Source organism: Salvia hispanica, chromosome 3, assembly GCF_023119035.1.
Source record: "Salvia hispanica cultivar TCC Black 2014 chromosome 3, UniMelb_Shisp_WGS_1.0, whole genome shotgun sequence".
In the NCBI taxonomy this organism is placed as follows: Eukaryota; Viridiplantae; Streptophyta; class Magnoliopsida; order Lamiales; family Lamiaceae; genus Salvia; species Salvia hispanica.
The window spans coordinates 4,532,810-4,559,598 of NC_062967.1; the positions used below are offsets into that span (position 1 = coordinate 4,532,810).

At 39.0% G+C, this 26,789-nt stretch overlaps 2 protein-coding genes and 1 long non-coding RNA gene across 9 annotated transcripts; 2 read left to right on the forward strand and 1 right to left on the reverse strand.

The window, feature by feature from the left end:
• The first annotated feature begins 384 nt into the window (after positions 1-384).
• LOC125213063 (abscisic-aldehyde oxidase-like) lies at positions 385-12,555 on the forward strand. Of its 3 annotated transcripts, none has more exons than XM_048113416.1 (11): positions 385-652; positions 886-2,529; positions 2,640-2,899; positions 2,978-3,187; positions 3,452-3,670; positions 3,755-4,720; positions 4,798-4,893; positions 5,066-5,164; positions 5,256-5,445; positions 5,536-5,781; positions 6,262-6,578. In XM_048113416.1, the coding sequence occupies exons 1-10, from the start codon at positions 502-504 to the stop codon at positions 5,757-5,759; spliced, it is 4,059 nt and encodes a 1,352-aa protein (XP_047969373.1). In that variant the 5' UTR covers positions 385-501; the 3' UTR covers positions 5,760-5,781; positions 6,262-6,578. The 3 variants fall into 3 exon arrangements, with proteins under 3 accessions (XP_047969373.1, XP_047969374.1, XP_047969372.1); XM_048113417.1 differs by lacking the exon at positions 6,262-6,578 and adding an exon at positions 5,991-6,255; XM_048113415.1 differs by lacking the exons at positions 886-2,529; positions 2,640-2,899; positions 2,978-3,187; ... (5 more) ...; positions 5,536-5,781; positions 6,262-6,578 and adding exons at positions 7,465-9,108; positions 9,219-9,478; positions 9,557-9,766; ... (4 more) ...; positions 11,825-12,014; positions 12,104-12,555.
• An 834-nt stretch (positions 12,556-13,389) lies between these two features.
• Positions 13,390-15,094, forward strand: LOC125215974 (ylmG homolog protein 1-2, chloroplastic-like). Of its 4 annotated transcripts, none has more exons than XM_048117564.1 (2): positions 13,390-14,146; positions 14,721-15,094. In XM_048117564.1, the coding sequence occupies exon 1, from the start codon at positions 13,470-13,472 to the stop codon at positions 14,139-14,141; it is 672 nt and encodes a 223-aa protein (XP_047973521.1). In that variant the 5' UTR covers positions 13,390-13,469; the 3' UTR covers positions 14,142-14,146; positions 14,721-15,094. The 4 variants fall into 4 exon arrangements, with proteins under 4 accessions (XP_047973521.1, XP_047973522.1, XP_047973523.1 ...); XM_048117565.1 differs by having other exon boundaries at positions 14,781-15,094; XM_048117566.1 differs by lacking the exon at positions 14,721-15,094 and adding an exon at positions 14,502-14,695.
• A 1,125-nt stretch (positions 15,095-16,219) lies between these two features.
• LOC125216869 lies at positions 16,220-17,440 on the reverse strand. Of its 2 annotated transcripts, none has more exons than XR_007175482.1 (3): positions 17,304-17,440; positions 16,779-17,091; positions 16,220-16,699 (listed from the first exon to the last, which is right to left on the reverse strand). It is a non-coding gene; the product is annotated as an uncharacterized LOC125216869 (long non-coding RNA). The 2 variants fall into 2 exon arrangements; XR_007175481.1 differs by having other exon boundaries at positions 16,779-17,096.
• Positions 17,441-26,789: the final 9,349 nt, after the last annotated feature.

A 26,789-nucleotide genomic window follows, 5' to 3' on the forward strand; every position in this document is an offset into this window, starting at 1 on the left:
CTCCGTCCCGCTTAAGATGACACGTTTTCCTTTTTAGTTTGTCCCAATTAAGATGACACATTTCTTTTTTTGGTAACTTTCTCTCTCCAATTAATACACTCAACCACTTTTCTCACTCCTATTAAAATATACATCTTTCTTTATCTCTCTACTTTAATATTTACACTCACCTTCTCTCTCTTCAATTAAACACTTTAACCAATAATTCCTAAAACCCCGTGCCGGCTACGCAATGTGTCATCTTAGCCGGGACGGAGGGAGTAGAAAATTTGGAGTAGGAGATCCACGCTGGAAGAAGTGTGAATCACCGAAACTGTCATTTTTTTCGTGAAGGGATAAAAGGAGTAAAATTGACGTGCATGTCTCCGCCACACACTACTCACTAGTCACTTCTCCCTACTTTTCTGCTTCTCTACTACTTGTGGTAGCTCAAGCAGTTGCGAACACTTGATTCTCTCTTTCTTCTCTCTCTCTCTCTCTCTCTCTTGAATCGCACAGATAATGGAGAGTGGAGGTGCAGGCGATGATTGCTTGGCTTTTGAGGTGAACGGCCGGAAGTTTGAGCTGCCGGAGATCGATCCCTCCACCACTCTGCTCGAATTTCTCCGCTCCAGCACCCCTTTCAAGAGTGTTAAGCTTGGTTGCGGCGAAGGTATCTCTCCCTCTCTTTCTCTCTGTGTGTGTGTTGAATTTGTGATTCTTGATACAAGGGCTCTTTCAAAATCCAATCTTTCTTTTTTGCCTAGCTGCTGTGATTGTAACTCTATGTGGGAAACCAAAATCTCACTTTTTGTTCAAAATTTTGGTGTTGAACACTTGAAAGAGTGTATGTGTGTTTGAAGTGCTGTTTTGTAGCCTATAATTGACAAAATGGGAGCTCTTCAGGTGGTTGTGGTGCTTGTGTTGTTGCGGTGTCGAAATATGACTCCACGCTCAAAAAGGTTGAAACTTTCACTGTGAGTTCGTGCCTCACGCTTGTTTGCAGCATCAATGGCTGCTCAATCACCACAAGTGAAGGCCTTGGAAATACCAAAAACGGATTTCATCCGATCCATCAGAGGTTTGCCGGATTTCATGCCTCTCAATGTGGCTTTTGCACTCCGGGAATGTGCATGTCGTTGTTCTCAGCACTCGAGAATGCTGAGAAATCACAACGGGCTGAGCCTCCGGATGGATTCTCCAAGATAACCGCTTCTGAGGCCGAGAAGGCAATAGCAGGAAACCTTTGCAGGTGCACCGGTTACAGACCTATTGCTGATGCCTGCAAGAGTTTTGCTGCAGATGTTGATTTAGAAGATTTGGGAATCAATTCATTTTGGAGAAAGGGAGATAAGAATGAAAAGAAAATTAGTAGTTTACCATTGTATAATCGAAAGGATCGTGCCTGCTCGTATATGGGAGGCGAAAGCAGGTCGAAAAGGCTTTTGAATTCTAAAAAGAACTCATGGTATAGCCCTGCATCTGTCGAGGAACTTCTCAATTTGTTGGGTTCTGATACGGTTGGTGAGGAAGGGAGCGTCAAACTAGTCGTTGGCAACACTGCGAATGGATATTACAAAGAAACGGAGGTTTACGACAGCTACATTGATCTGAGGTACATCCCCGAGCTTTCAGTGGTTAAAAGGGACGAATCAGGAATCGAACTAGGAGCTGCTCTGTCGATTTCAAAAGCTGTATTATATCTGAGAGAAAATAGTGAAAGTGGAGAACTTGTGTTCAGCAAAATTGCTGACCATATGGAAAAGGTAGCAGCCAGCTTTGTCAGGAACTCGGCTAGTCTCGGTGGAAATCTGATTATAGCGCAAAGGAAGTATTTTCCTTCGGATATTGTTACATTGCTTCTTGTTGTGGGAGCAAGTGTGAGTATAATGTCCGGTCATAAACACGAAAAGATTACAATGGAAGAGTTCCTAAGCAGACCGCCGTTGGACTCCAAAACTGTGCTTTTGACTGTTCACATACCTTTTCTGGACCCGAAAAGGATCAATGGCTCAGTTCAAACTGGTTCAAGATTGTTGTTTGAGACCTACCGTGCTGCACCACGGCCTCTTGGCAACGCGTTGCCCTATTTGAATGCAGCCTTTTTAGCTGATATATCTCCTGATAAAAATGGAAGTCTAGTGAATAATATCCAACTGGCTTTCGGTGCTTATGGAACAAAACACGCAACGAGGGCAAGGAAAGTCGAGGAGTATCTGACGGGGAAAGTACTCAGCCTCGAAGTTTTGGATGAAGCAACCAAACTGCTGAAAGGTGCTGTTGTATCTGAAGAAGGCACTTCTCATGCTGCTTACAGGTCAAGCTTAGCTGTTGGTTTCCTTTTCGAGTTCCTTAACAGTTTCTCGACTGTCAGTTCCGCAACATCTGGTGGCTTATCTAAGCAGAAACAGAACGATTCGTTGCTGGAAGGGGCTAATACAGGAAACCAGCCATTGCTATCATCTGCAAAACAGGTTGTGGAGTCTAGTAGAGAGTATGATCCAGTGGGCGAACCGATTCCCAAATTTGGTGCTGCAATGCAAGCTTCCGGTTTGTTGTGTTCTTACCGCTTTTGTTTATATTGCTTTATCTTAAACTTGACCCTCTGTTTGCTCCAAAATATCTGAGAAACTCTACCTTACTGTTAATGCAATGTGTAGGTGAGGCAGTTTTCGTGGATGACATCCCTTCACCCACTAACTGTTTGTATGGAGCACTTATTTGTAGCACCAAGCCACTATCTCGAGTCAAAGGCATTTCATTCAAGAATCATCCACGCCTAGCTCAGGCACCCGATGTTATTACTGCCAAAGATATCCCTAAAGAAGGCAAGAATGTAGGAAGTCTGACCATATTCGCTGGTGAACCTTTGTTTGCAGAAGATATCGCTAAGTGTTGTGGTGACATCATAGCTCTTGTGGTAATTCCTCTCTTCCTCGATCCAACTATCTGTGAAAAACTTCTCTGTTCGTTACAACTAAAAACGTTCATGTCTCAGGTTGCAGACACGCAGAAGAACGCCAATTTGGCTGCAAAAAATGCTTTAGTTGATTATAATACAGAAGGCTTAGATTCACCAATTTTGACTGTTGAAGAGGCTGTGGATATTTCAAGTTTCATCGACGTTCCTCCTTTTCTCTATCCACAAATGGTTGGTGATTTTGCCAAAGGAATGGCTGAAGCTGATCACAAGATTCTCTCCGCTGAGGTACATTGATCGCCTATTGCCTTCACTTGGAAAAAGAAGTAGAAAAAGGAATAAATATATTGATAATTTGATTGTTTATTTTTGTAGTAAATTAGCAAGAAAAATAGTTTCTTCGTCTTTTTGTAGACAGAAATGTATTGAAAAAAATGATTTTGAACCTCCTTTCACACTGGTCCGTTGCACACTTTTTGTAAGTTATCTGGCTGTTAAGTTCGATAATGTTATTATCTTATTGGTTTTCGACATTTGAATTGGCATTTTCAGATAAGACTCGGTTCACAGTATTATTTTTACATGGAGACACAAACGGCTCTGGCAGTTCCAGATGAGGACAACTGTATGGTTGTTTACACTTCGAGCCAAGCCACCGAGTATGCTCACAGAGTCATTGCACAATGCCTCGGTGTTCCTGATCATAATGTCCGAGTTCACACAAGAAGAGTTGGTGGCGGCTTTGGTGGAAAGGCAGTTAAAGCAATGCATGTGAGTATATGACTGGTTCTGTATACTGATCTGCAGTCTGCGGTTTATATATCTGAATGCATTCTTTTGTGTGTGAATTTTCAGATTTCGGCAGCATGTGCCCTTGCAGCTTACAAACTACAGCGTCCTGTACGGATGTATGTAGATCGAAAGACTGACATGATATTAGCTGGAGGAAGGCATCCTATGAAAATAACATACAGTGTGGGGTTCAAATCAGACGGGAAGATCACGGCCTTGCATCTCGACATATTGTTGAATGCAGGGATGGGTGTAGACGTAAGCCCCATTTTGCCGAACAACATGATAGGCGTATTAAAGCGGTACAACTGGGGAGCTCTATCTTTCGATTTCAAGTTATGCAGGACAAACCATTCGAGCAAATCCGCCATGCGTGCCCCTGGGGAGGTGCAGGCGTCTTATATCGCTGAGGCCATTATTGAGAACGTAGCTTCCTGGCTAGAAATGGATGTTGACTCCATCAGGAACAGGAATTTCCACTCGTACGAGAGCCTAAAGTTTTTCTACGGGGGTGCCTCTGGGGAGCCCGATGAGTACACTTTGCCATCTATTTGGGATAAGGTCACAAGCATGTCTGACTATGATCAGAGGATCTTGATGGTAGAGCAGTTTAATAGATCCAATTTATGGCATAAAAGGGGTATTTCTCGTATACCAATCGTGCATGAAGTGACTGTGAGACAAGCCCCTGGGAAAGTGAGTATACTTTGGGATGGATCCATCGTTGTAGAAGTCGGAGGCATAGAACTCGGGCAGGGGCTTTGGACAAAGGTAAAGCAAGTGGTTGCTTATGCTCTTGCTCAAATTCAATGTGATGGCACTGAAGACCTTGTCGACAAGGTGAGAGTCGTACAGCTGGACACCTTGAGCTTGGTACAAGGAGGATTTACTGCAGGGAGCACGACATCTGAATCGAGCTGTGAAGCTGCTAGACTATGCTGCAGTGTCTTGGTCGAAAGACTAACCCCTCTTAAGGAAAAGTTGCAGGCGGATACAGGGTCCGTGGATTGGAAAACTCTGATTCTTCAGGTCTCTCTACTTTCAACATATCTTCTAATGGTTTGTCTTCGTTTTATTGGTTTTTTACCGTGCTTTTGGAAATGCAGGCTAATTCCGCAGCTGTAAACTTAGCAGCGAATTCTCTCTTCGTTCCCGACCCCACTGCCACAAAATACTTGAACTATGGGGCTGCAGTGAGTGAGGTAAACAAAAATTCAGCCCCTTCTTTATGCATTCGACTAAGCTCCAACTTTGCCCAGTTTTCCTTTATTGTTATCTATTCTGTCGCTTGAACAGAAGAGAGGCGCTCGTGCCACACATAAACTAACTACTCGTGTTTGTTGAAGGATTAATCGGTGTTGGCTTATATCGCAGGTTGAGGTAGATATCCTTACTGGAGGAACGAAGATATTGAGAACGGATATCGTGTATGATTGTGGGCAGAGCATGAATCCAGCTGTGGACTTGGGGCAGGTGGTTTATGATTCAAAACTCCATCAATAGTGTCCAAGTCATATTTCAATATGGAATTCTAACATGGCAGTTTATGATGTCTGTATGGAAGATTGAAGGAGCTTTTGTGCAAGGACTAGGATTTTTCATGCAAGAAGAATACGCTACTGATCCGGATGGAACGATGGTTGCGGAGGGCACGTGGACGTACAAAATCCCAACTCTCGACACCATCCCCAAACAGTTCAATGTCCAAGTCCTCAACAGCGGCCATCATCAGCAACGTGTTCTCTCGTCTAAGGGTACGTGCATTATCTTGGCCAAAAAAACCGAGACCTATCTAGCTAGATGCCTCGCAATCGTCTTTACAGTGATGTTTTTTTTGGCTGCAGCTTCCGGGGAGCCACCGTTGCTGCTGGCAGCATCAGTACACTTTGCTACAAAGGCAGCAATTGGAGAGGCAAGAAAACAGCTGAAATCATGGGGGGCAGTAGAAGGGACTGAATCGAGGTTCCAGCTAGACGTTCCTGCGACCATGCCGGCTGTGAAGGAGCTCTGTGGCCTCGACAGCGTCGCTACTTATTTGCGTAGTAGGCTCTCTCCCTCACAAAACTGATGAAGCCCCATTAGAAAGGATGGTGAGGTTATGCTGTCAAATTCTTGAATGTGCAGAAATTTCAATAAATAACTGCTCTTGCATAGTTGCATGTACAGCAGCAAGGAATAAAGCAGAAAATGTAGATTGCTATTTTCTTTGTTCTTTTTTTATATTATCTACTAGACTTTTGTACTACTATACAAAGTGCATGTGAAAATATCATCTAACTTTTTAGTGGCATGTGTATAGGCAAAAATTACAATGTTGCTTGTGAGAACTAGTGGAGTGTGCAATCAAGATCTTCATAAGATGATGACCAGTGGGAACACATAAGAAGCATGCATAACTAATGAAACTGAGATTTGGTGAACAACTTCAATAGCCTCCCTCACCCACACCTCTTTAAGCTCTAATACAGCATATTAGTGATGCATGGCAGTTACTATATTCAGCTGATTTGGCAATCTCTTAAAAACAACATTCTCATAAACAGATCAAGTCCGAATGTACTATTTTGCAGGTTCAAGGCATAAGAAGAGCATTCACCAAGAGTCTTGAAGATCTATACTTCATCTATCTACAGTCACCTAAACACGGGGAATTCAGTATCTCTCATTTCTGGGATCTTCTTGATTCTAATGAGTATTATGCAGGGGTCATGAATAAGAGAATGGGGCCTTGTATCTTTTATTCATAGATCTAGTGGTTGCATGATTTTATGTGTTCTCTGATGCAGTCTGTTAAATTTGTTGTTTCTCATTGTAATAGGTATGCAATGGTATCTTTATGGTGTACATAATTACATATGATGTGTCTATTGTTTCGAGTTGTTTCTTATGTACATGACAATTTTACAGAATTTGATTTAAGCATCAAATATTTGCTTGCCATTAATGAAAATTCATATTACTATCTGTTATTCCTAATCTTGTATTGCATAGTATAAAGTTTGTTGACTCACCATTAGTGATTAAATATTGGTATCATTTTGCAGTGAAACTATTCTTTGATTCAACTGTCTATAAATAATAATACAACGAATATCTTCGTAACCACTAAAATTTATTGGGAGTATTTATTTTGTAGTAGGAGTACTATATTTGCTCTTAGTTGAGAGAATGGGATATATAGACGTCATAATCACACGATTTTTTGACATATTTTACACACCAAAAATTGGTCGTTTTCATTCGGCAAATGAAGAACTCCATTAAATGATGACGTCACGTTCTTTATGCTCAATAATTTATCATTTTCCTTGTGTTCGTTTATTCTGAAATCGATTGGTTTATAAGTATTCTTTAAATAGCGATTCGTTAATATTACTACTATAAGATAATTAGTTTTTATCTATTCGCTTGTAAATCATTTAGGAAACAAGATAAGAGTAAAAGCTGGTCGCAGCATATTACCCTGACTTTGAGTTTTAATTTTATTTTTTGCTTTTTGACGTTGGTATCTTTCTGCTAGATTCCCAGATAAATTACTTATTACCCCTATCAAATTCATCCAGGGAAGGATTGGTTTATTGACTCAAATGAGAATTGATAGACTACGATTCGAATTTATAAATAGAGTAATTTTGTCGAACTAAAATTGGGTTTTTTTTTCGGTTGAAATTTTCTTTTTCATTTTTTCCCATTGTAAGATGATAGTACTTTTTGGGTGTCATGAAGGGCCATAATTTTGGATAATTATTTTTATTTGCTCTCTTTCTCTTCAGGTGGTTGTGGAGCTTGTGTTGTTGCGGTGTCGAAATATGACTCCACGCTCAAAAAGGTCGAAACTTTCACTGTGAGTTCGTGCCTCACGCTTGTTTGCAGCATAAATGGCTGCTCAATCACCACAAGTGAAGGCCTTGGAAATACCAAAAACGGATTTCATCCGATCCATCAGAGGTTTGCTGGATTTCATGCCTCTCAATGCGGCTTTTGCACTCCGGGAATGTGCATATCGTTGTTCTCAGCACTCGAGAATGCTGAGGATTCACAACGGGCTGAGCCTCCGAATGGATTCTCCAAAATAACCGCTTCTGAGGCTGAGAAGGCAATAGCAGGAAACCTTTGCAGGTGCACCGGTTACAGACCTATTGCCGATGCCTGCAAGAGTTTTGCTGCAGATGTCGATTTAGAAGATTTGGGAATCAATTCTTTTTGGAGAAAGGGAGATAAGAATGAAAAGAAAGTCAGTAGTTTACCATTGTATAATCGAAAGGATCATGCCTGCTCGTATATGGGAGGCGAATGCAGGTCGAAAAGGCTTTTGAATTCTAAAAAGAACTCATGGTATAGCCCTGCATCTGTCGAGGAACTTCTCAATTTGTTGGGTTCTGATACGGTTGGCAAGGGAGGGAGCGTCAAACTAGTCGTTGGCAACACTGCGAATGGATATTACAAAGAAACGGAGGTGTATGGCAGATACATTGATCTGAGGCACATCCCCGAGCTTTCAGTGGTTAAAAAGTACGAATCAGGAATCGAACTAGGAGCTGCTTTGTCGATTTCAAAAGTTGTATTATATCTGAGAGAAAATAGTGAAAGTGGAGAACTTGTATTCAGCAAAATTGCTGACCATATGGAAAAGGTAGCAGCCGGCTTTGTCAGGAACTCGGCTAGTCTCGGTGGAAATCTGATTATGGCGCAAAGGAAGTATTTTCCTTCGGATATTGTTACATTGCTTCTTGTTGTGGGAGCAAGTGTGAGCATAATGTCCGGTCATAAACATGAAAAGATTACAATGGAGGAGTTCCTAAGGAGACCGCCATTGGACTCCAAAACTGTGCTTTTGACTGTTCACATACCTTTTCTGGACCCGAAAAGGATCAATGGCTCAGTTCAAACTGGTTCAAGATTGTTGTTTGAGACCTACCGTGCTGCACCACGGCCTCTTGGCAACGCGTTGCCCTATTTGAATGCAGCCTTTTTAGCTGATATATCTCCTGATAAAAATGGAAGTCTAGTGAATAATATCCAACTGGCTTTCGGTGCTTATGGAACAAAACACGCAACGAGGGCAAGGAAAGTCGAGGAGTATCTGACGGGGAAAGTACTCAGCCTCGAAGTTTTGGATGAAGCAACCAAACTGCTGAAAGGTGCTGTTGTATCTGAAGAAGGCACTTCTCATGCTGCTTACAGGTCAAGCTTAGCTGTTGGTTTCCTTTTCGAGTTCCTTAACAGTTTCTCGACTGTCAGTTCCGCAACATCTGGTGGCTTATCTAAGCAGAAACAGAACGATTCGTTGCTGGAAAGGGCTAATACAGGAAACCAGCCATTGCTATCATCTGCAAAACAGGTTGTGGAGTCTAGTAGAGAGTATCATCCAGTGGGCGAACCAATTCCCAAATTTGGTGCTGCAATCCAAGCTTCCGGTTCGTTGTGTTCTTATTGCTTTTTTTTATATTGCTTTATCTTAAACTTGACCCTCTGTTTGCTCCAAAATATCTGAGAAACTCTGCCTTACTGTTAATGCAATGTGTAGGTGAGGCCGTTTTTGTGGATGACATCCCTTCCCCCACTAACTGTTTGTATGGAGCACTTATTTGTAGCACCAAGCCACTAGCTCGAGTCAAAGGCATTTCATTCAAGAATCATCCGCGACTAGCTCAGGCACCCAATGTTATTACTGCCAAAGATATCCCTAAAGAAGGCGAGAATGTAGGGTGTCTTACAATGTTCGGTGGTGAACCTTTGTTTGTAGAAGATATCGCTAAGTGTTGCGGTGATATCATAGCTCTTGTGGTAATTCCTCTCTTCCTCGATTCAACTATCTGTGAAAAACTTCTCTGTTAGTTACAACTAAAAACGTTCATGTCTCAGGTTGCAGACACGCAGAAGAACGCCAATTTGGCTGCAAAAAATGCTGTAGTTGATTATGATACAGAAGGCTTAGATCCACCAATTTTGACTGTTGAAGAAGCTGTGGAACGTTCAAGTTTCTACGGCGTTCCTCCTTTTCTCTATCCACAAATGGTTGGTGATTTTGCAAAAGGAATGGCTGAAGCTGATCACAAGATTCTCTCCGCTGAGGTACATTCACTGCCTATTGCCTGCACTTGTAAAAAGTAGAAAAGGGAATAAATCTAGTGATAATTTGATTGTTTATATCTGTAGTAAATAAGCAAGAAAATAGTTTCTTCGTCTTTTTGTAGACAGAAATGTATTGAAAAAATGATTTGAACGTCCTTTCACACTGGTCCGTTGCACACTTTTTGTAAGTTGTCTGGCTGTTAAGCTCGATAATGTTGTAATCTTATTGGTTTTCGACATTTGAATTGGAATTTTCAGATAAGACTCGGTTCACAGTATTATTTTTACATGGAGACACAAACGGCTCTGGCAGTTCCAGATGAGGACAACTGTATGGTTGTTTACGCTTCGAGCCAAGCCCCCGAGTTTGCTCACAGAGTCATTGCACAATGCCTCGGTGTTCCCGAGCATAATGTCCGAGTTCACACAAGAAGAGTTGGTGGCGGCTTTGGTGGAAAGGCAATTAAAGCAATGCCTGTGAGTATATGATTGGTTCTGTATATTGATCTTCAGTCTTCGGTTTATATATCTGAATGCATTCTTTTTGTGTGTGAATTTTCAGATTTCGACAGCATGTGCCCTTGCAGCTTACAAACTACAGCGTCCTGTACGGATGTATGTAGATCGAAAGACTGACATGATATTAGCTGGAGGAAGGCATCCTATGAAAATAACATACAGTGTGGGGTTCAAATCAGACGGGAAGATCACGGCCTTGCATCTCGACATATTGGTGAATGCAGGGATGGGTGCAGACATAAGCCCCATTTTGCCGAGCAACATGATAGGCGTATTAAAGAAGTACAACTGGGGAGCTCTGTCTTTTGATTTCAAGATATGCAAAACAAACCATTCGAGCAAATCTGCCATGCGCGCCCCTGGGGAGGTGCAGGCGACTTACATCGCTGAGGCCATAATCGAGAACGTAGCTTCCTGGCTAGCAGTAGATGTTGACTCCATCAGGAACAGGAATTTCCACTCGTACGAGAGCCTAAAGCTATTCTACGGGGGTGCCTCTGGGGAGCCCGATGAGTACACCTTGCCCTCTATATGGGATAAGGTCACGAGCATGTCTGACTATGATCAGAGGATCTTGATGGTAGAGCAGTTTAATAGATCCAACTTATGGCATAAAAGGGGTATTTCTCGTATACCAATCGTGCATGAAGTGTTTGTGAGACCAGCCCCTGGGAAAGTGAGTATACTTTGGGATGGATCCATCGTTGTAGAAGTCGGAGGCATAGAACTCGGGCAGGGGCTCTGGACAAAGGTAAAGCAAGTGGTTGCTTATGCTCTTGCTCAAATTCAATGTGATGGCACTGAAGACCTTTTCGACAAGGTGAGAGTCGTACAGATGGACACCTTGAGCTTGGTACAAGGAGGATTTACTGCAGGGAGCACGACATCTGAATCAAGCTGTGCAGCTGCTAGACTATGCTGCAGCGTCTTGGTCGAAAGACTAACCCTTCTTAAGGAAAAGTTGCAGGCGGATACAGGGTCTGTGGATTGGAAAACTCTGATTCTTCAGGTCTCTCTACTTTCAACATATCTTCTAATGGTTCGTCTTCGTTTTACTGGTTTTTTTACCATGCTTTTGTAAATGCAGGCTAATTACGCAGCTGTAAACTTAGCAGCAAATTCTCTCTTCACTCCCGACCCCACTGCCACAAAATACTTGAACTATGGTGCTGCAGTGAGTGAGGTAAACAAAAATTCAGCCCCTTCTTTATGCATTCGACTAAGTTCCAACGTTGCCTAGTTTTCCTTAATTGTTATCTATTCTGTGGCACGAACAGAAGAGACGTGCCACACATAAACTAACTACTCGTGTTTGTTGAAGAATTAATCGTTGTTGGCTTATATTGCAGGTTGAGGTAGATATCCTAACAGGAGGAACTAAGATATTGAGAACGGATATCGTGTATGATTGTGGGCAGAGCATGAATCCAGCTGTGGACTTGGGGCAGGTGGTTTATGATTCAAAACTCCATCAATAGTGTCCAAGTCATATTTCAATATGGAATTCTAACATGGCAGTTTATGATGTCTGTATGGAAGATTGAAGGAGCTTTTGTGCAAGGACTAGGATTTTTCATGCAAGAAGAATACGCGACTGATCCGGATGGGACGATGGTTGCGGAGGGCACGTGGACGTACAAAATCCCAACTCTCGACACCATCCCCAAACAGTTCAATGTCCAAGTCCTCAACAGCGGCCATCATCAGCAACGTGTTCTCTCGTCTAAGGGTACGTGCATTATCTTGGCCAAAAAAACCGAGACCTATCTAGCTAGATGCCTCGCAATCGTCTTTACAGTGATGTTTTTTTGGCTGCAGCTTCCGGGGAGCCACCGTTGCTGCTGGCTGCATCAGTACACTTTGCTACAAAGGCAGCAATTGGAGAGGCAAGAAAACAGCTGAAATCATGGGGGGCAGTAGAAGGGACTGAATCGAGGTTCCAGCTAGACGTTCCTGCGACCATGCCGGCTGTGAAGAAGCTCTGTGGCCTCGACAGCATCGCTACTTTTTTGCGTAGTAGGCTCTCTCCCTCACAGAACTGATGAAGCCCCATTAGAAAGGATGGTGAGGTTATGCTGTCAAATTCTTGAAATGTGCAGAAATTTCAATAAATAACTGCTCTTGCATAGTTGCATGTACAGCAGCAAGGAAAAAAGCAGAAAATGGAGATTGCTATTTTATTTTTTTTATACTATCTTCAAGATTTTTGTACTATACAAAGTGCATGTGAAGTTACAGTTTTATAATTCAGATTCATGTTTGAATTTTTATTTTTGTTATAACTTCTATGGAGTAGGAGTACTATTTAAGATGAGGAATTGAATTAGATTTGTCTGTGTATTTATATAATCAGAATATAAAACTTAGCCAGGTATGCATTATAGTACTGACAAAATTAGATTTGCGCTGTGTATCTTTATAATTTTTTTTTTTAACATGAGTTCACATTGACCATATACCATGATTTACATCTATTATCTATATAAGTTGCATTTGATTACATATAAAATCTATTAATTATGTAATACTGGATTTTGCTTATTGAAAAAATAAATGAATGGTTTCATAGCTTTGGAATATGTTCATTGTATAAGAAGAGAAATAAATGACTACTAGTTAGTTGAACTTGAACAAGACAAGAAACAAAACATTATGTTTGCGTAGTTGCATAACGCTTAGGAGTTAACTAGACACTTATTTAACACGATAATAAGATTGGGTGAATTAATTATGCCATTTTAAGCACATAAGTGATTTTGGCATCGGAAATAAGTAGTACTCCATATATAACAAATTTGACACATATGTGTTGATATAGTACATTATGCACACGTGATTTGAAGCCAGCCCAAAATCTCACTGGGCCTAAATAATACTCCTACAACAATTTATGATCCAACTTTTTATTTTGTTTATTTTTAGGAAAGGACGATAATTGGAAATCATACAATAAATTATGAAATGTATAAATATAATCCACGAATTGTTAGTCTAATTGCATTTCTGAGTTGCACAAAATTTGTATTTATAATAGAAATAGTTTCGAAAATAAAAGGTTCAAGTCTCAAAAAAATATTACTAATTTATTCCATCTAATTTTGTAAGGGTAGTTATTGTGAAGAAGGATACTTCCTGATCCAGAAAACCACAGTAGGAGGGTTTTGGAAGAACCACAAAACCAAAAATGGCTTCTTCTCTCATGGCTACTCAAACCACTCTTCTTCTCCGCAACCACCGCATCCACGCCGCCTTCCCTCTCCCCTCACCCCGCTCTCACCTCCATCTCACCATCTCTAAACCCAATTTTATCCCCTTTTCCCCTCTCCCCAAACCCTTTTATTCCAGAATATCCGCCTCCATCTCCACGGTGACTGAATCCCCCAATCTTCCGAAACCGCCTCCGGAAATCCTAACCGGCGCGACCCGGACCGTCACGACGCTGGTCGCCATCGGTCTCACCGCCTCGAAATTCCTCGCCCACGGACTCCTCAATCTGGCGGTGCAATTGAGGGAGCCTCTGCTCCGCTGCGCGGGGCCCGCCTTCTTCGCGGCGGCCAAGGACGTGCCGACGGGGTCGCTCAACACGCCGTTCACGGTGGTGGCGGCGGGGATGGCGAAGTGGCTGGATTTGTACAGCGGGGTTTTGATGGTGCGGGTGCTGCTCAGTTGGTTCCCCAACATCCCCTGGGACCGCCAGCCGCTCTCTGCAATTAGGGATTTGTGCGATCCCTATTTGAACCTCTTCAGGAACATAATTCCCCCAATTTTCGACACGCTGGATGTGAGCCCGCTCCTCGCCTTCGCGGTTTTGGGAACGCTCGGCTCGATTCTCAACAGCAGCAGGCAGTCTTATTGATTGGGGTAATGCTACTCAATTTTTATAGCAGTTTTGAATTGTGGATTGCAATTACACTGTATGTCGGATTTAGATGAATTCAGAGCTATGACTTTCATATATTTCTCAATGTTGCAGTATTGTTGATTGATCAAGCTCTCATATTTGAATTTCTCTTTAATGATTGAGTTGTTCAATGAGTATGTTTGTGATAACCAGATGGATGAATTTCAGATTGGGTATTTCTTGATTGGAAACTAACTATATAAACCCTAAGATTGATAACTGATAAGAATACATCACAACTCATGTGTAGTGTGTTTGCATAAATCATACACACTGTTTCCAGCCTGCCTCTGAGTGCTTCCTAATTTTCTTCAGTTTCAGATTGCAGCCTCAAGTATTCAACCACCTAATTTTGAAAAAAAGGAAGTAGAAATAGGAATCTATTTCTATCTGTTTGTTATACCTTGCAGGGCTAAATTTTAGATGTTTTGGTGGCAGAAATGTAATCTTTTAACTAATGAAAACTGAGAATATGGGCAACATAAATATATTAGGAAATTCTTATGCTATTCTTGTTATATTATGCGTGTGTAGGAGAAATAATTTGGAGAGGGAGTTGAACTAAGATTTGAGGATTATCTTGATAATTCACAGGGACCAAGAATTGTGTAGAATGTGTAAATAGTTTCTCCCATCAGCAACACTTTAGTCTCACACCATTTTACAGAAGTATAATTTCGTCGGCTTGGCTGTGATATGTATGAGCTTTCTTATTCAATGTTGGTTTGGAGATCTGTGTTTGTAGTGTGTTGGCCTAGAATTGATACTGTAAAAGGAGGATGCAGTTTTGATTAGTTATTACTATAATTATTTGAAACTGTTACTGATAGTTAGAGTGAGTGTGATTCATTTCAGAATTGTTGAACCAAGATTTAGGAATCCTGTTTTAAAGTGAAAATTTAAGTTCACTGCCTATTATTGTTCTGATCCTACTATATTCCCTACTGTGCTGGTTATCTGCTGCCATCTCAAAGCATTGTAATTTCTTTTCTAAGATATGTCTGAAATATTATCAATCTTAGGAAGATTCCTCAAAATTGCAAGTCATTTCGATAACTTTTGTTGTTTTTTTAAAATTTATTTCAAACATTCGTCAAAACTGTCACGAATTGACACTCTATTAAAACTCTAATAAGTCACAAGTCATTGGAGTTTTGGTGATCAATTTTTTCTAAATACTAGTATTAAACTGGACACATGATGTTTCTTTAGGTCAGAGCGAAAGTAGATTCTTCCTTAAAGACGGGGCAATACAGTAATTTTATAGACATGTTATCATGTGAGAAATTCCTACATAGACTAGTTTTAGTTTACACATCAAGATGAAGCATGATATTAAAAACTTATATGGTTATGAAATAATTTTAAAAAATTAAAAATCTCGAGAATGAACACTGAAAAGACCGAAGCTCCCATGAACAAACTTAAACAAAGAATTTTAAATTAAAAAGTCAGAAAAAGGAAACACAGAAGAGAGAGTGAGATTAAGAGCGGTGGTATTGCACTTATGAAAGGAGTGAAAAATAAAACCAAAAAGATTGAACAAAAAAACAAAATTCCAATTCATGCACATTTTCATTGTTTTGTAGATTTTCTATAGTTTTTATTTATTACTACAAGATTTTCTATAGTTTTGATTCATCATATGAGATTTTTCCAAAATTGATATTAATATACATGTTTTAATGTCAACTGTTACTGTACTTGTATAATTTGAATTCACTCAGAAAAGATTATTACTCTATTTGATTGCTACTCGACAAGTGATTTATTTTTCCGATTAAAACAAACTTACCGTCTCTAAATAAAATGAAAACTGAACTCAATTCTATTAAGCTAGCAACTAAACAAAGATCAATTTGCATTACAACTTAAAATGACTCCGGAAAATTTTATAGTTAGCATTGCTTCTTAGTGATGAGAGTAGAAAGCTCATAATCTTTAATTAGAATTGGGTCTCAACAATAAAATCGGTTGGTCCAAATACTATCTACCCAAATGCATTGTCTGCTTCTATTCCATGTAAACCAAGATTTACTCAGGTAATCAAGCATATTTCCTAAATAGATTAGTTCCATGCCATATATGACAACTACATAAGAGCCATTTCTCCTCTATGCTGCAAAACCAAAACCACGCAATGAAGGTTACAATGTTTGTATCCCTGCTTCAGCACAAGCAGATAAATAGAGTAATTTCAATTCTCTGTATTTAAAAAGCACAGAGAGCAACTAAAGTAGCAACACTTGCTCTCTGCTACCACCATCATAATTCAAAAAATGACAGAGCAGAACAGAAAGTTAACAATACTTCATACTCCTGCTTCTTGTTGACGAACACAAGAAAGAGTTGAAAAACTGAAATCGATCGAGCAGAATATAACATTGCAAGTCACGCTATATAAACATTATAGGATCCAGCCTTGAGCTTCTTGGAGGGAGGAGTAGCAGCAGCATGATGAACATGAAAAGAAAGTGTTTTTTTGAATGAGCTACGCTTCTCCTTAGCAGCACCTGGGTTATTGGGTCGAAGCTTGATTAATGCTAATTGAATAAGATCGTTATTATATTCATAAGACCACACACCCCCCACCTTGAAGAGAAGCTGGACAGCGGTTGAGAAGAAATAAGCAGTGTCATCCAATGAACCATAATTGGGAAGCTCTGGTAGGGGTTTGGGGTTGTAGGATAGGCTAGATCCAAGCTTGATTAAAATAAGTTGAGCCAGATTCTTATCATATTCATGAGACCACTCTTCCTTGAGCTTGTACTCTTTCTTCAACGTATGTATAAAGGCCGAAGCACCCGCTTTTATCACATAGTGATTAAACAGCTCCGTATCGGCAACCTTGAATGGCCTTGGAGGGAGGGGCGGTTTTCCGCCGGAGGCGTACTTCTTCTCCATTCTAATCTTAAAAGTTAAAACCAATTATGAACAAAGGGTTTATCTATCTACTTTCTATATACTCCTACTTGATGATCAATGAACAAGAATATGAAGACAATTTTAAAATCCCCCAAATTGTTCCAAAAATCATAATTGCGAAAGTAATGAATCAGAAATTCCAATAAATTTCTTTTCACATCGAAAAAAAAGAAGAAGAAACGGTGAGAATACCTGGAGGTCACGCCGGCGGCCGGAGAGTTAGTCAGTCAGACGCAAGACAACTTTTGTTCTGAAACCGATTAACTACTAGCTAGGTTAAAATTGCCTCAAAAATCACATTTTCCTTAAATTACAAATTCCAATTAAAGTTTTTTCACAGGCTTTTAATTACTATGGACTTGGATGATTATATGATTTTTTCGCCTTTTTTTTCAATTTTTGTTGAATGTAAGTGCCTCTAAAGTTGGAGCATGTAGAGCATTTTTGTATTTTTCTTTATTTTAACTACAAGAAAAATTCAAATTAAGTACTTGTACCATACTTTGCATTTTTACGATCAAAAGTAGTACTAGTATATGTTGGAGTTAAAAAAAAAGTACTAGTATGTCTTTACAATTTTAATATAGCATTTTTGTTGAGGACCAATAAAATTATCACCGTGCCCTGGTGATGCAACATTTGGGTCTTTGGGTGACGTCGAGGACGCCTTCGTGTTCATCTTCGATGATCATGTTAGGCATGATGATGCACGCTAAAATGATACCCAAAATACCCCCTGGTAAAAAAAGCGCTTTTCCCCCCTTTTCCCCGGCGGAAATCGCTTTTGGAGCACCCCAAATGCCCTCTCCCATCCTTGCGCGCAGCTCTTGCGCTCGGGCAAAATACCTTCTTCTATCCCCGGAGGGGCACCCGACTTTTTTGGGGAAACAGGGGCCTTTGGGATAAAACCCCGCCCCGGCCCGGGTAGTCCCCCCATGTTATGACTTTGCCTTGGCCGTAATTTCCCCATGGGGGGGTTTTTAACCGTTGATTTCGTTAAAAAGGGGCGAGGAATTGAGAACATTTAGGTCTTTTGTTCGCCCCGGCATCAAAAAAGCATGAAACCCAAAGGGGGGGTTGGTCAAGGGCTTCAAGAATGATGGGGGGAGGCTTTTGTACCCGGGTAGAAAACGGCCCCCCCACGCTTGGGGGGTTTTCCACCCCCTTTAAATACCGTTTTCCCCGGGAAAGCACCCCCAAAAGGGGGCCCCCGGTTTAACCCAAAGGGGCTGGCTTAGTTTGCCGGCGTGGTTAAGGCTCAAATTTTCCGACGCCCGAAAATTCTTGGGGCACTGGGTTTTTGGCCGCTGGGGCCCCCAGCGGATACTCATCAACATTGGCGGCCCCCTCCTTATGCCAACCCCGGGATGGCAACGGGCTTTTGGGGGCGATAGGGGGGCTTCCCCTTTTCCCCTTGGGCGGTTTTCCGGGGGGTAACGCGCAAAGGGAATTAAAAAGCGCAGGAAGGGGAAAAGGGCGTTTTTCCAACCGGGGCGAAAATACATCGGCCGGATAACGGGGTTTTCCTCCAAAATAATCGGGGCTCAGCCCGGGGGCCCCCGGGATTTGGGGGCGAGGATGTTGGGCGCCCCCGGGCGTTTCATTGGGGAAGGGTCACGACGGTTTTCTCGCTTTGTAGCGGGAGATATAGTTGTTGTTTGGGTTGTTGGCAAAAACCCCCCACACCCCAAAAATCCGGTGGGAGCGGGGGTCCCTTTTTTGGGGAAGAAGAATGTGATATTTCCTGGGCGGTAAAAGCACAGACGATGAATCAATTTCATTTAAAAAAGTTTTGGAGAGAAAAAAGTTTAAAATTTTGGGTGAATGAATTTTTGGGGTGAGGGAATGGAGGAAGAGGATGAAATATTTATAGGGGTGGGATAAAAAAAACCCTTGGGCCAAAAAAAAAAAAAAAAAAAAAAATTTTAAAAAATCCCCCGAATCGCCAAAAGGCCCCCACGGGGGGTCGTTCGCAATAACCCCGGCGAAAAATCGCCACTGGGGGAAAACGGAAATTATCGCCTTTTTCCCATTTAAAATTCGGCAAATTCGGGGACCGGGAAAATTTCACCCCACCCTCCTTTAAGGACTCGTTTGGTAGCTATGTCATGTTTCGACTAGACATGATACCATTATGATAGTAATCATAGTTTTGATTAGTTAATTTACATATATTGGGTGTTTGGTAGATTTAGATAATTGTGAGTTATCTTATTGTAGTGTTTGATACAATATGTCACAAGTAAGGATTAAAATTATGATTGTCAAAATTATCCTCATTAGTTTAAGTTAATTACTAAACTATCATCATTTTGCCCTAATAATTCCTATAAAATCATTTTGTTTAAAATTAACATCTTTTCAAACTAAACTCCTTACAAAAATTAGCATCTTTATATCAAAAAACTTATATTTATTTTGGTATTCTATTTTTGTGAGAATTATTAATTTTGGACAAATTTTATGAATAATCAATTATTATTTTGGACAAATTCTATATGAAAATATTTTATCAAGCACCAAATTTTATATGTTCAATTTTTTTGAAGTTTAAAGCGTTATGTTTAAAAAAAAAGCAATTGCCTTCAAGTATTACGTAATGATAAGTATAATATAATAGTAGTATAATGTAAATAAAGTAATATAATGAGAATATAATACGATTTAATGTAAAGTAATATAATGAGAACATAAAGTAATATAATGAGAATATTATAATATAATATAATGTAAATAAAATAATAAAGTAATATAATTAGAACAACAAATTGACATCAACAAAATTCTTAATATGATTTAATAGGAAAATGACGTCCTTCAATACAACAACTAAGTAAAATTGAAGGGTTAGAAATTTTGATGGGTAAAATTGTATTTTGCTAATTTAACTAGGCTTTCATGATAAATAACATAGGATTTTGGGTAGTTACAAATATGACTAAAACATAGATTTTCAGTGGGCTTTGTGCGGGCCGGAAATAAAACACGGGCTACTATGTTTGGTAACATAACTACCAAACACACAAATAAACCCAGATAAATCTCTTATCTAGGCGAAACATAGCTGCCAAACGGCCCCTAAATATATAAGGCTAGTTAGTAAAGTAATAGTTGAATTATTGATATAAAACGAATTCAACCTCGTTGTAGAAGTACAACTATTCAAAACCATTTTCTATGGGCTGACGAAGCTTTCCTCAAGAGTGGGACCTTAGAGCATCCACAATGGCGGCTAGCGCACCGGCTAGCCAATTCGCGTTGCTAGCCGGTCGGCTAGCCGAACCATTGGAATCGGCCAACGCCTTTTCGGCGAGAAAATGGGCGAGCGCACGCCGATGCGCTGGCCGCTTCATTGCGAGCTCGCGATCGGCCAGCGCAATTTTTTATTTTTTGAAAATTTTTGAAACACTTATATATACGCGATTTTAGTTTCATTTTCATTTGCACCACTTGTATTAACGAGTTTTCTCTCTCTCTAAATTTACTGTACAAGAGCAACATCGAGCGATGGACAACAACAACGAGTCGGTCCGTCGACAGCGAATCTCGGACTCCCACACAGTACCGTGGGATGGATGGGGGCCAATGGGCGGGTACTACAACATGTACCCTTGGCAACCCACGGAGAAGAGGTTTCTTCACTCGATGTTCGAGAGCATGCGGGTCGATTTGGATGCCGCGAGGGCACAGATGGGGGGGCTCAGATGCCACCGATGTGGAGGTCCCGGATGGCAGCGGCAACGGCGACGACGATGAGGAGTAGAGAGAGGCGGGGGGCTCGTGTGTGGAAGCCCGTTTTTTTTTTATTATGGAGTACTTTTTTTTATCTATGTACCTTTTAATGAATGAATTTTCCCGTATATGTCTCGTAAATTTAATTCTGTAATTTATCGTAAATTTAATTCCGTAAATGTAGTTGTTTTTGAATTATTTTTATTGCGGCTAGCCTGTGGCTAGCCTATTTGATTAAAATGATGATGTGGCAGGTGAATTTTTAGTGCTGATAATATGACAGGGAGAAAGAGTGACTAGTCTATGGCTGACCTAAAGCCATTATGGATGCTCTTATCGTTTGCCAAGTAGTTCATGAGAGGTAGAGCGTATCATCTTTGCAATAGATTACTATTCAATAAGACTGCATAGTTAAATCGTTGCTCAAGGATGAGACTAAGTAATTGGCTACTAACATTCACACAAAGATTAAATCATGTCGAATATGAGCATGGATCTCTGTATAACCTGAGGGTCAAAGATCAACTTGCATTACAACCTAAAATGACACCCAAAATTTTAGCATCGCGCAAATTAATTTAGAGTATAAGTTCAGAATCTTGAATTGGTCTGAATAATTCTCCATTTTCCTAGAAGACTGGCTGCGTTATTTGTCATGCACAAGAAGCATCGTCTGCTTCAATTCCATGTTTTGGTGGCCTAGTGTCCTTGAACATGATTTATTCATGTTGAATCTAGCATGTTCTGAATACATTAGTCCCATGCCATATTGCACTTTGCTAGTTTGCTTCCATCTTCTCACCATTTCTATGCTGCAAAAAACCATGCAATGAAGGTAACAATGAGAGTTATATTTATTTGAATGTCTTTTCCCATCTTTACCATCTACTATTATACTCCTATGTTATTAAATTGATAATGTAAATATATTTATTTGCTTATAATTAGTATTTCTTCCACTTTAACATTATTATTTTTCAATCTAAAAAAAATGATTTTACATACTCATATTTATTGGACCTGCTTGTCAACGTGATTAATTTTTCAGAAATTGGGTCCAATTTAAGGTGCATTTTTCACTCTGAAGAGTGAGCCCTAAATTGTACTAGTACCCGATACAATTAAAATAGTTCGATACTTCCAAATATAGATAGGTCGTGTCCGATTTGCAAGATAAAATAATACTATCAACATACAATCTACGATTGAGTTGTGAGATTATTTTAGTCATAGTCATAAGGGTTTAACCATGACTAATTATTCCGTGATTATCCATCTAGGATTGAGTTGTGGGGTTGAATCTCATGAACCAAACACATTACAAATTTAATCCACGTAGTAGCGACGGATGAGGGTGGGGTCGCGCGGGGTCGGCCAACCCCACCGCCGTCTCCGGAGAACCGCCCGAAGACTCCTCCCAACAGCCCCCGACCCCACGGCAACCGGAACTCCGCCCCATGATCAGGGGCGGACACAGTGAAGGAGGCTTAAGCCCTCACCCAAAATGAGTTTTCTTATCTTTTCTACTTCTAAATTTTTTAAAAAGTGTCTTAAGCCCTTACTATATAAACGCTATTGAAGACTAAATTATTGAAAATTGGGTGATTAAAGGGCTGAACTTAATCTGAAAAAATCAGAGCAAGGTGAATTACAATGGAGCCGCCGAGTCTGGGAAGAAGAAGAGTAACAAAATGTGATATTACTTATATTATTTAAATCCTTATTAAATAGCGCCGCATTGTTTTGCTTTAAAAAGTGAACCACTCTTAGTTTTCAAATTAAACTTTTAATAATACTTGTTGTAAATAGAGCCGAGTAGAGTAGTGGAGTAGTATAATTTTTTAGAAGTACTAAACATCTTGTTTAATTAAAAGTGCAATTAAAAGATCCATATAAATTGTGTAAGTAAAATTTATATTCTTAACTTAATTTTCGTATTCGTTTGAGCGATCCCAACTAAAGTGACTGTTACCTTTATTTGACGAAAATTTGATATGATTATTTCCGATACCGTTACCATATCGTATATGCAGTGTATAATACCATATTGCGGTGTACCGTACTTTTACGTTATACTGACATACCGAGTACGGTATATCAAAGTAAGGTATTGCATACCGTTATACATGTGTTACATACCAAAAAAATTCTATTATAGCCAAATATTTAAAATAAAATTTCACCTATTTAAATAATGTCCAAAAGATTAAAACTACATCACAATCAAATCTATACAGTGGACTAGATTTGCATCTATGTGTGAGTGTGTTTGAGGTTGGGGCGGCTGAACTAAAATATGAAAGTAGGGTTAGGGATTTTAACATATTAATTAATTTTTATATAAATTTTAAATATATCAAATTTTTGGCAAATATAGTAAATGCGGTATACCGCGGTATAGGAAAATCTATACCTTTACCGTACCGAAATCTATCGGTAAGGTATCATACCGTACCGCAACTTGCGGTATACCGAAAATTTGGTATTTCCGATATTTTTTTCTGTACGATAAGGCGGTATTGGTATATTTAGCCAGCCCTAAATACTCGTAGAGGTCAATTATCGCGCTAATATAAAATAGAGATATTTTATTTGTAATGTATTTTTATTACTGTTTTATATATTTAAATATTATTATATTAATTTTTTCGTCCAACCCCACTAATTTTAATTCCTGGATCCGCCATTACCACATACAATCTTGCTATCTTGCTATCTGAACACCTCCATAGGAGAGATCATTCTTTGACGAAATAATGCATACCACAACACTACACATTCAGTAATACTAACATTCTTTGACGAAATAGTTCGATACTTTTAGGAGTATTATTGCTTTTAATATTGTACTACTATTTCTTCGTACATGCTAGAGGTGGAAAGAGTGAGGAAGTGAAGATAGTACATACTGTACGTATGAGAAAACAATAACCTTTTTCTCATCATGTAACTATATATGCTAGTACAATCTATAAGAGCATCTCCAATGGTAGGCTAGTCACCGGCTAGCCGATTGACGTGGCTAGTCGATCGGCTAGCCGAACCATTGGAGTAGGCTAGCCGAATTTCGGCGAAAAAACCGGCCAAGGCTAGCCGATTGCGTGTGGCTGGCCGATGTGCTGGCCGCCATTGTGGCGGTCCGATCGGCCATCGCTATTTTTTAATTCTTTTTTTTAATTTTTTTTTTAATTCTTTTTTTAAAAAAAATTTTAATTCTTTTTTTTTATAATTTTTGAAAAACTATATAAACGCGATTTTCTCTATCTCTAAATTTTTGTACAAGAGCAACATCTAGCGATGGACAACAACAACTAGCCCAATACAAAATTAAGACCTAAAACAGAAACATGTCATACCCCCGTTCGGCTAGCGGCAAACTATAACGGATTCAAGGCATACTAACATTTTTTAATGTATTTTTTTAATAAATTAGTGAGGAGTAGAGTGGGGCGGTGGCTCGTGTGTGGAAGCCCGAATTTTTTTTTATTATGTAATTTTTTTGATTTTTAGTTAATGTACTTTTTTTGTTTAAATAAAATTAATGAATTTTCCCGTATATGTCTCGTAAATTTAATTCGGTAATTTAATCGTGATTTTAATTCCGTAAATGTAGTATATTTTGAATTGTTTTTATTGCGGCTGGCCTATGGCTAGCCTATGGCTGGCCTAAATCTGATGTGGCAGGTGAATTTTTAGTGCTGCTGACGTGGCAGGGAGGGAGAATGGGTGGCCTATTGCTGACCTATTTAGCATTGGACATGCTCTAAACCCCACAATAATTATATACTACTATCATAAAATTAGGTTGGAAGATTTATCCGGCCAAACAGTTTGCCTAATTAAATTGACACTTGATGGACGAGAAGAGAAACCCATTGCATTCTCGAGCGTACATGATTTCTTGAGAAATCTCATGTCCGTAATTCGTAAACCCTATATCCCAAAGACATTAACGCACTACAACAAAAAAGAAATCTAAGGACGCTTTTTTGGTTAATTAAAGACATTTTTTTATGTTTCTAAATAAATCACCGACGCTTTAAAAAGTGTCCTTATTATGAGCGTGTCAAATCTAATTAAGGACGTTTTTAACTAGCGTCCTTAAACTGTTAATTGACAATTCTCAAGAGATTATAAAGGCAAACGTATGCAACGAAGTGAAGAGATTCACAAGTCGATTAATCAGAATCTCAACCAAGGCTTCATTTGCCTCCAATTTTTGTGTAACATACAAAATGAAATTACTGAACTAGTTACATAATTAACGATTTCGATTCCAAGACAGTTTATACCTATAACTGATTTTGGCAATTTGGGAATCTGGTTTTAAACTGTTAATTGACAATCCTCATTCTGGTTCATAATCAGCTGTTCCTTTTCCATTTTCTACTACTACTATTTTTATTGGGTTTTCAAATTTTTCATGATTACGGTTGCACGAATTCTAGAACCATAGTCCAATCAGCCATTCTGATGATTTATAAAATATAAACCACTTTCATATGAATTTGAATTGGATTTTTGTACAACACTTTTTTCAATATATATAGGAAGAAAGAGAAATGTTATGAAACTTATTTATTTGAGCATCTTTCTCGTTTGTTGATGTTAATTAGTATTATAAGTTTTGTTTTATACATTTATTTTGTTTCTAATATCCAAAAGATATTATTGACGAAAATTAATATTACAATTAATGTAAAGAATTAAAGTTGGATATATTCTTTATTCATTCATTTAAAAGAATAGATAAAATTTCAAAAAGTCAAACTTTGTTTATAAAAATTATAATATCAAATTATCAATAACAATTTTTTGAGAAATTACACTAAAATAATATAAATAGAGTAGTAGTATAATTCAGAAATGCAACAATTCAGAAATTGACGAGGAATGAATGCATCCACTGATCCACATAGTAAGTACTAGTAATACAGTAACTTATTCGGTCCATTGCAATTATAACTAGGGCAAACAGTAACTGCTAGAAGGAGAGAATGACAGAATAACCCTACCCAGTGGTTTCAGAATCGTAGGCACAGGGAATGGACCACTTGGACTTCGACAACATACTCTAATTTTGCTGTCATTACTCTATTTAGCCATGCTTTCCTCGTACACAGTCCTATTTAACTCATTTCTTTTACTACTTTATTTAGCCCTTCATTTGAATCATCTCGATTAAATACTCCATATTACTAGTTGCTATAAAAAACAAGAAGATTTATTTCGTCTACAACTTAAATTATATGTGTATATATACATTACCATTGCGCATCAAATAGAAATGTAGCTTGTGTTGCTAATAATAATGGATACTTAATCATGGATGGAGTGATTATCAATATATCACTAGATTGAATTTTTTTCATATCTAGTTTTTCAAATGACCTATATACGTCCTGCGGTTTGTAGAATGATGTGAGAATACACCGAATAGACATTAGAGGTAATGATTGCGGATTCTTGTAAAAAAACACTTAAGTAGAGTAAAGTTTATTTTGATCATAACCTTCTTATTTAGATAATAACTAAATTTGAAGTGTGAAAATAAAAAGAAAAAGGAAAAGGGAAAAGAAGGCCGGAAGGGGTGGGTGACATGGTTTACTACAGGAAAATGAATTAAGCTATTAAGAAGAACTAGCTAGTATTACACCCATATCATATATGGCTAAATATTTTCAAACACTAATTTGAAGTGAAGAATAACAAGGATGTACGTCCTACTTTACCATTTTATATCCATGTGTTTACGGCTCCCAATTAAACACGAAATCCAAGTCATGAGCTTTACACGTTTGAATCAAATCAATAATAAATTCCGAATAAAATTATAGTGGAATTTATAATATTATGACAAGCTCTTTTTTAATTTTGAACAAATTTGTTATTTAATTGCAAGGTAATTTGGCTATGAGTACTAGTAATTCCAAGATAAAAGGTTAC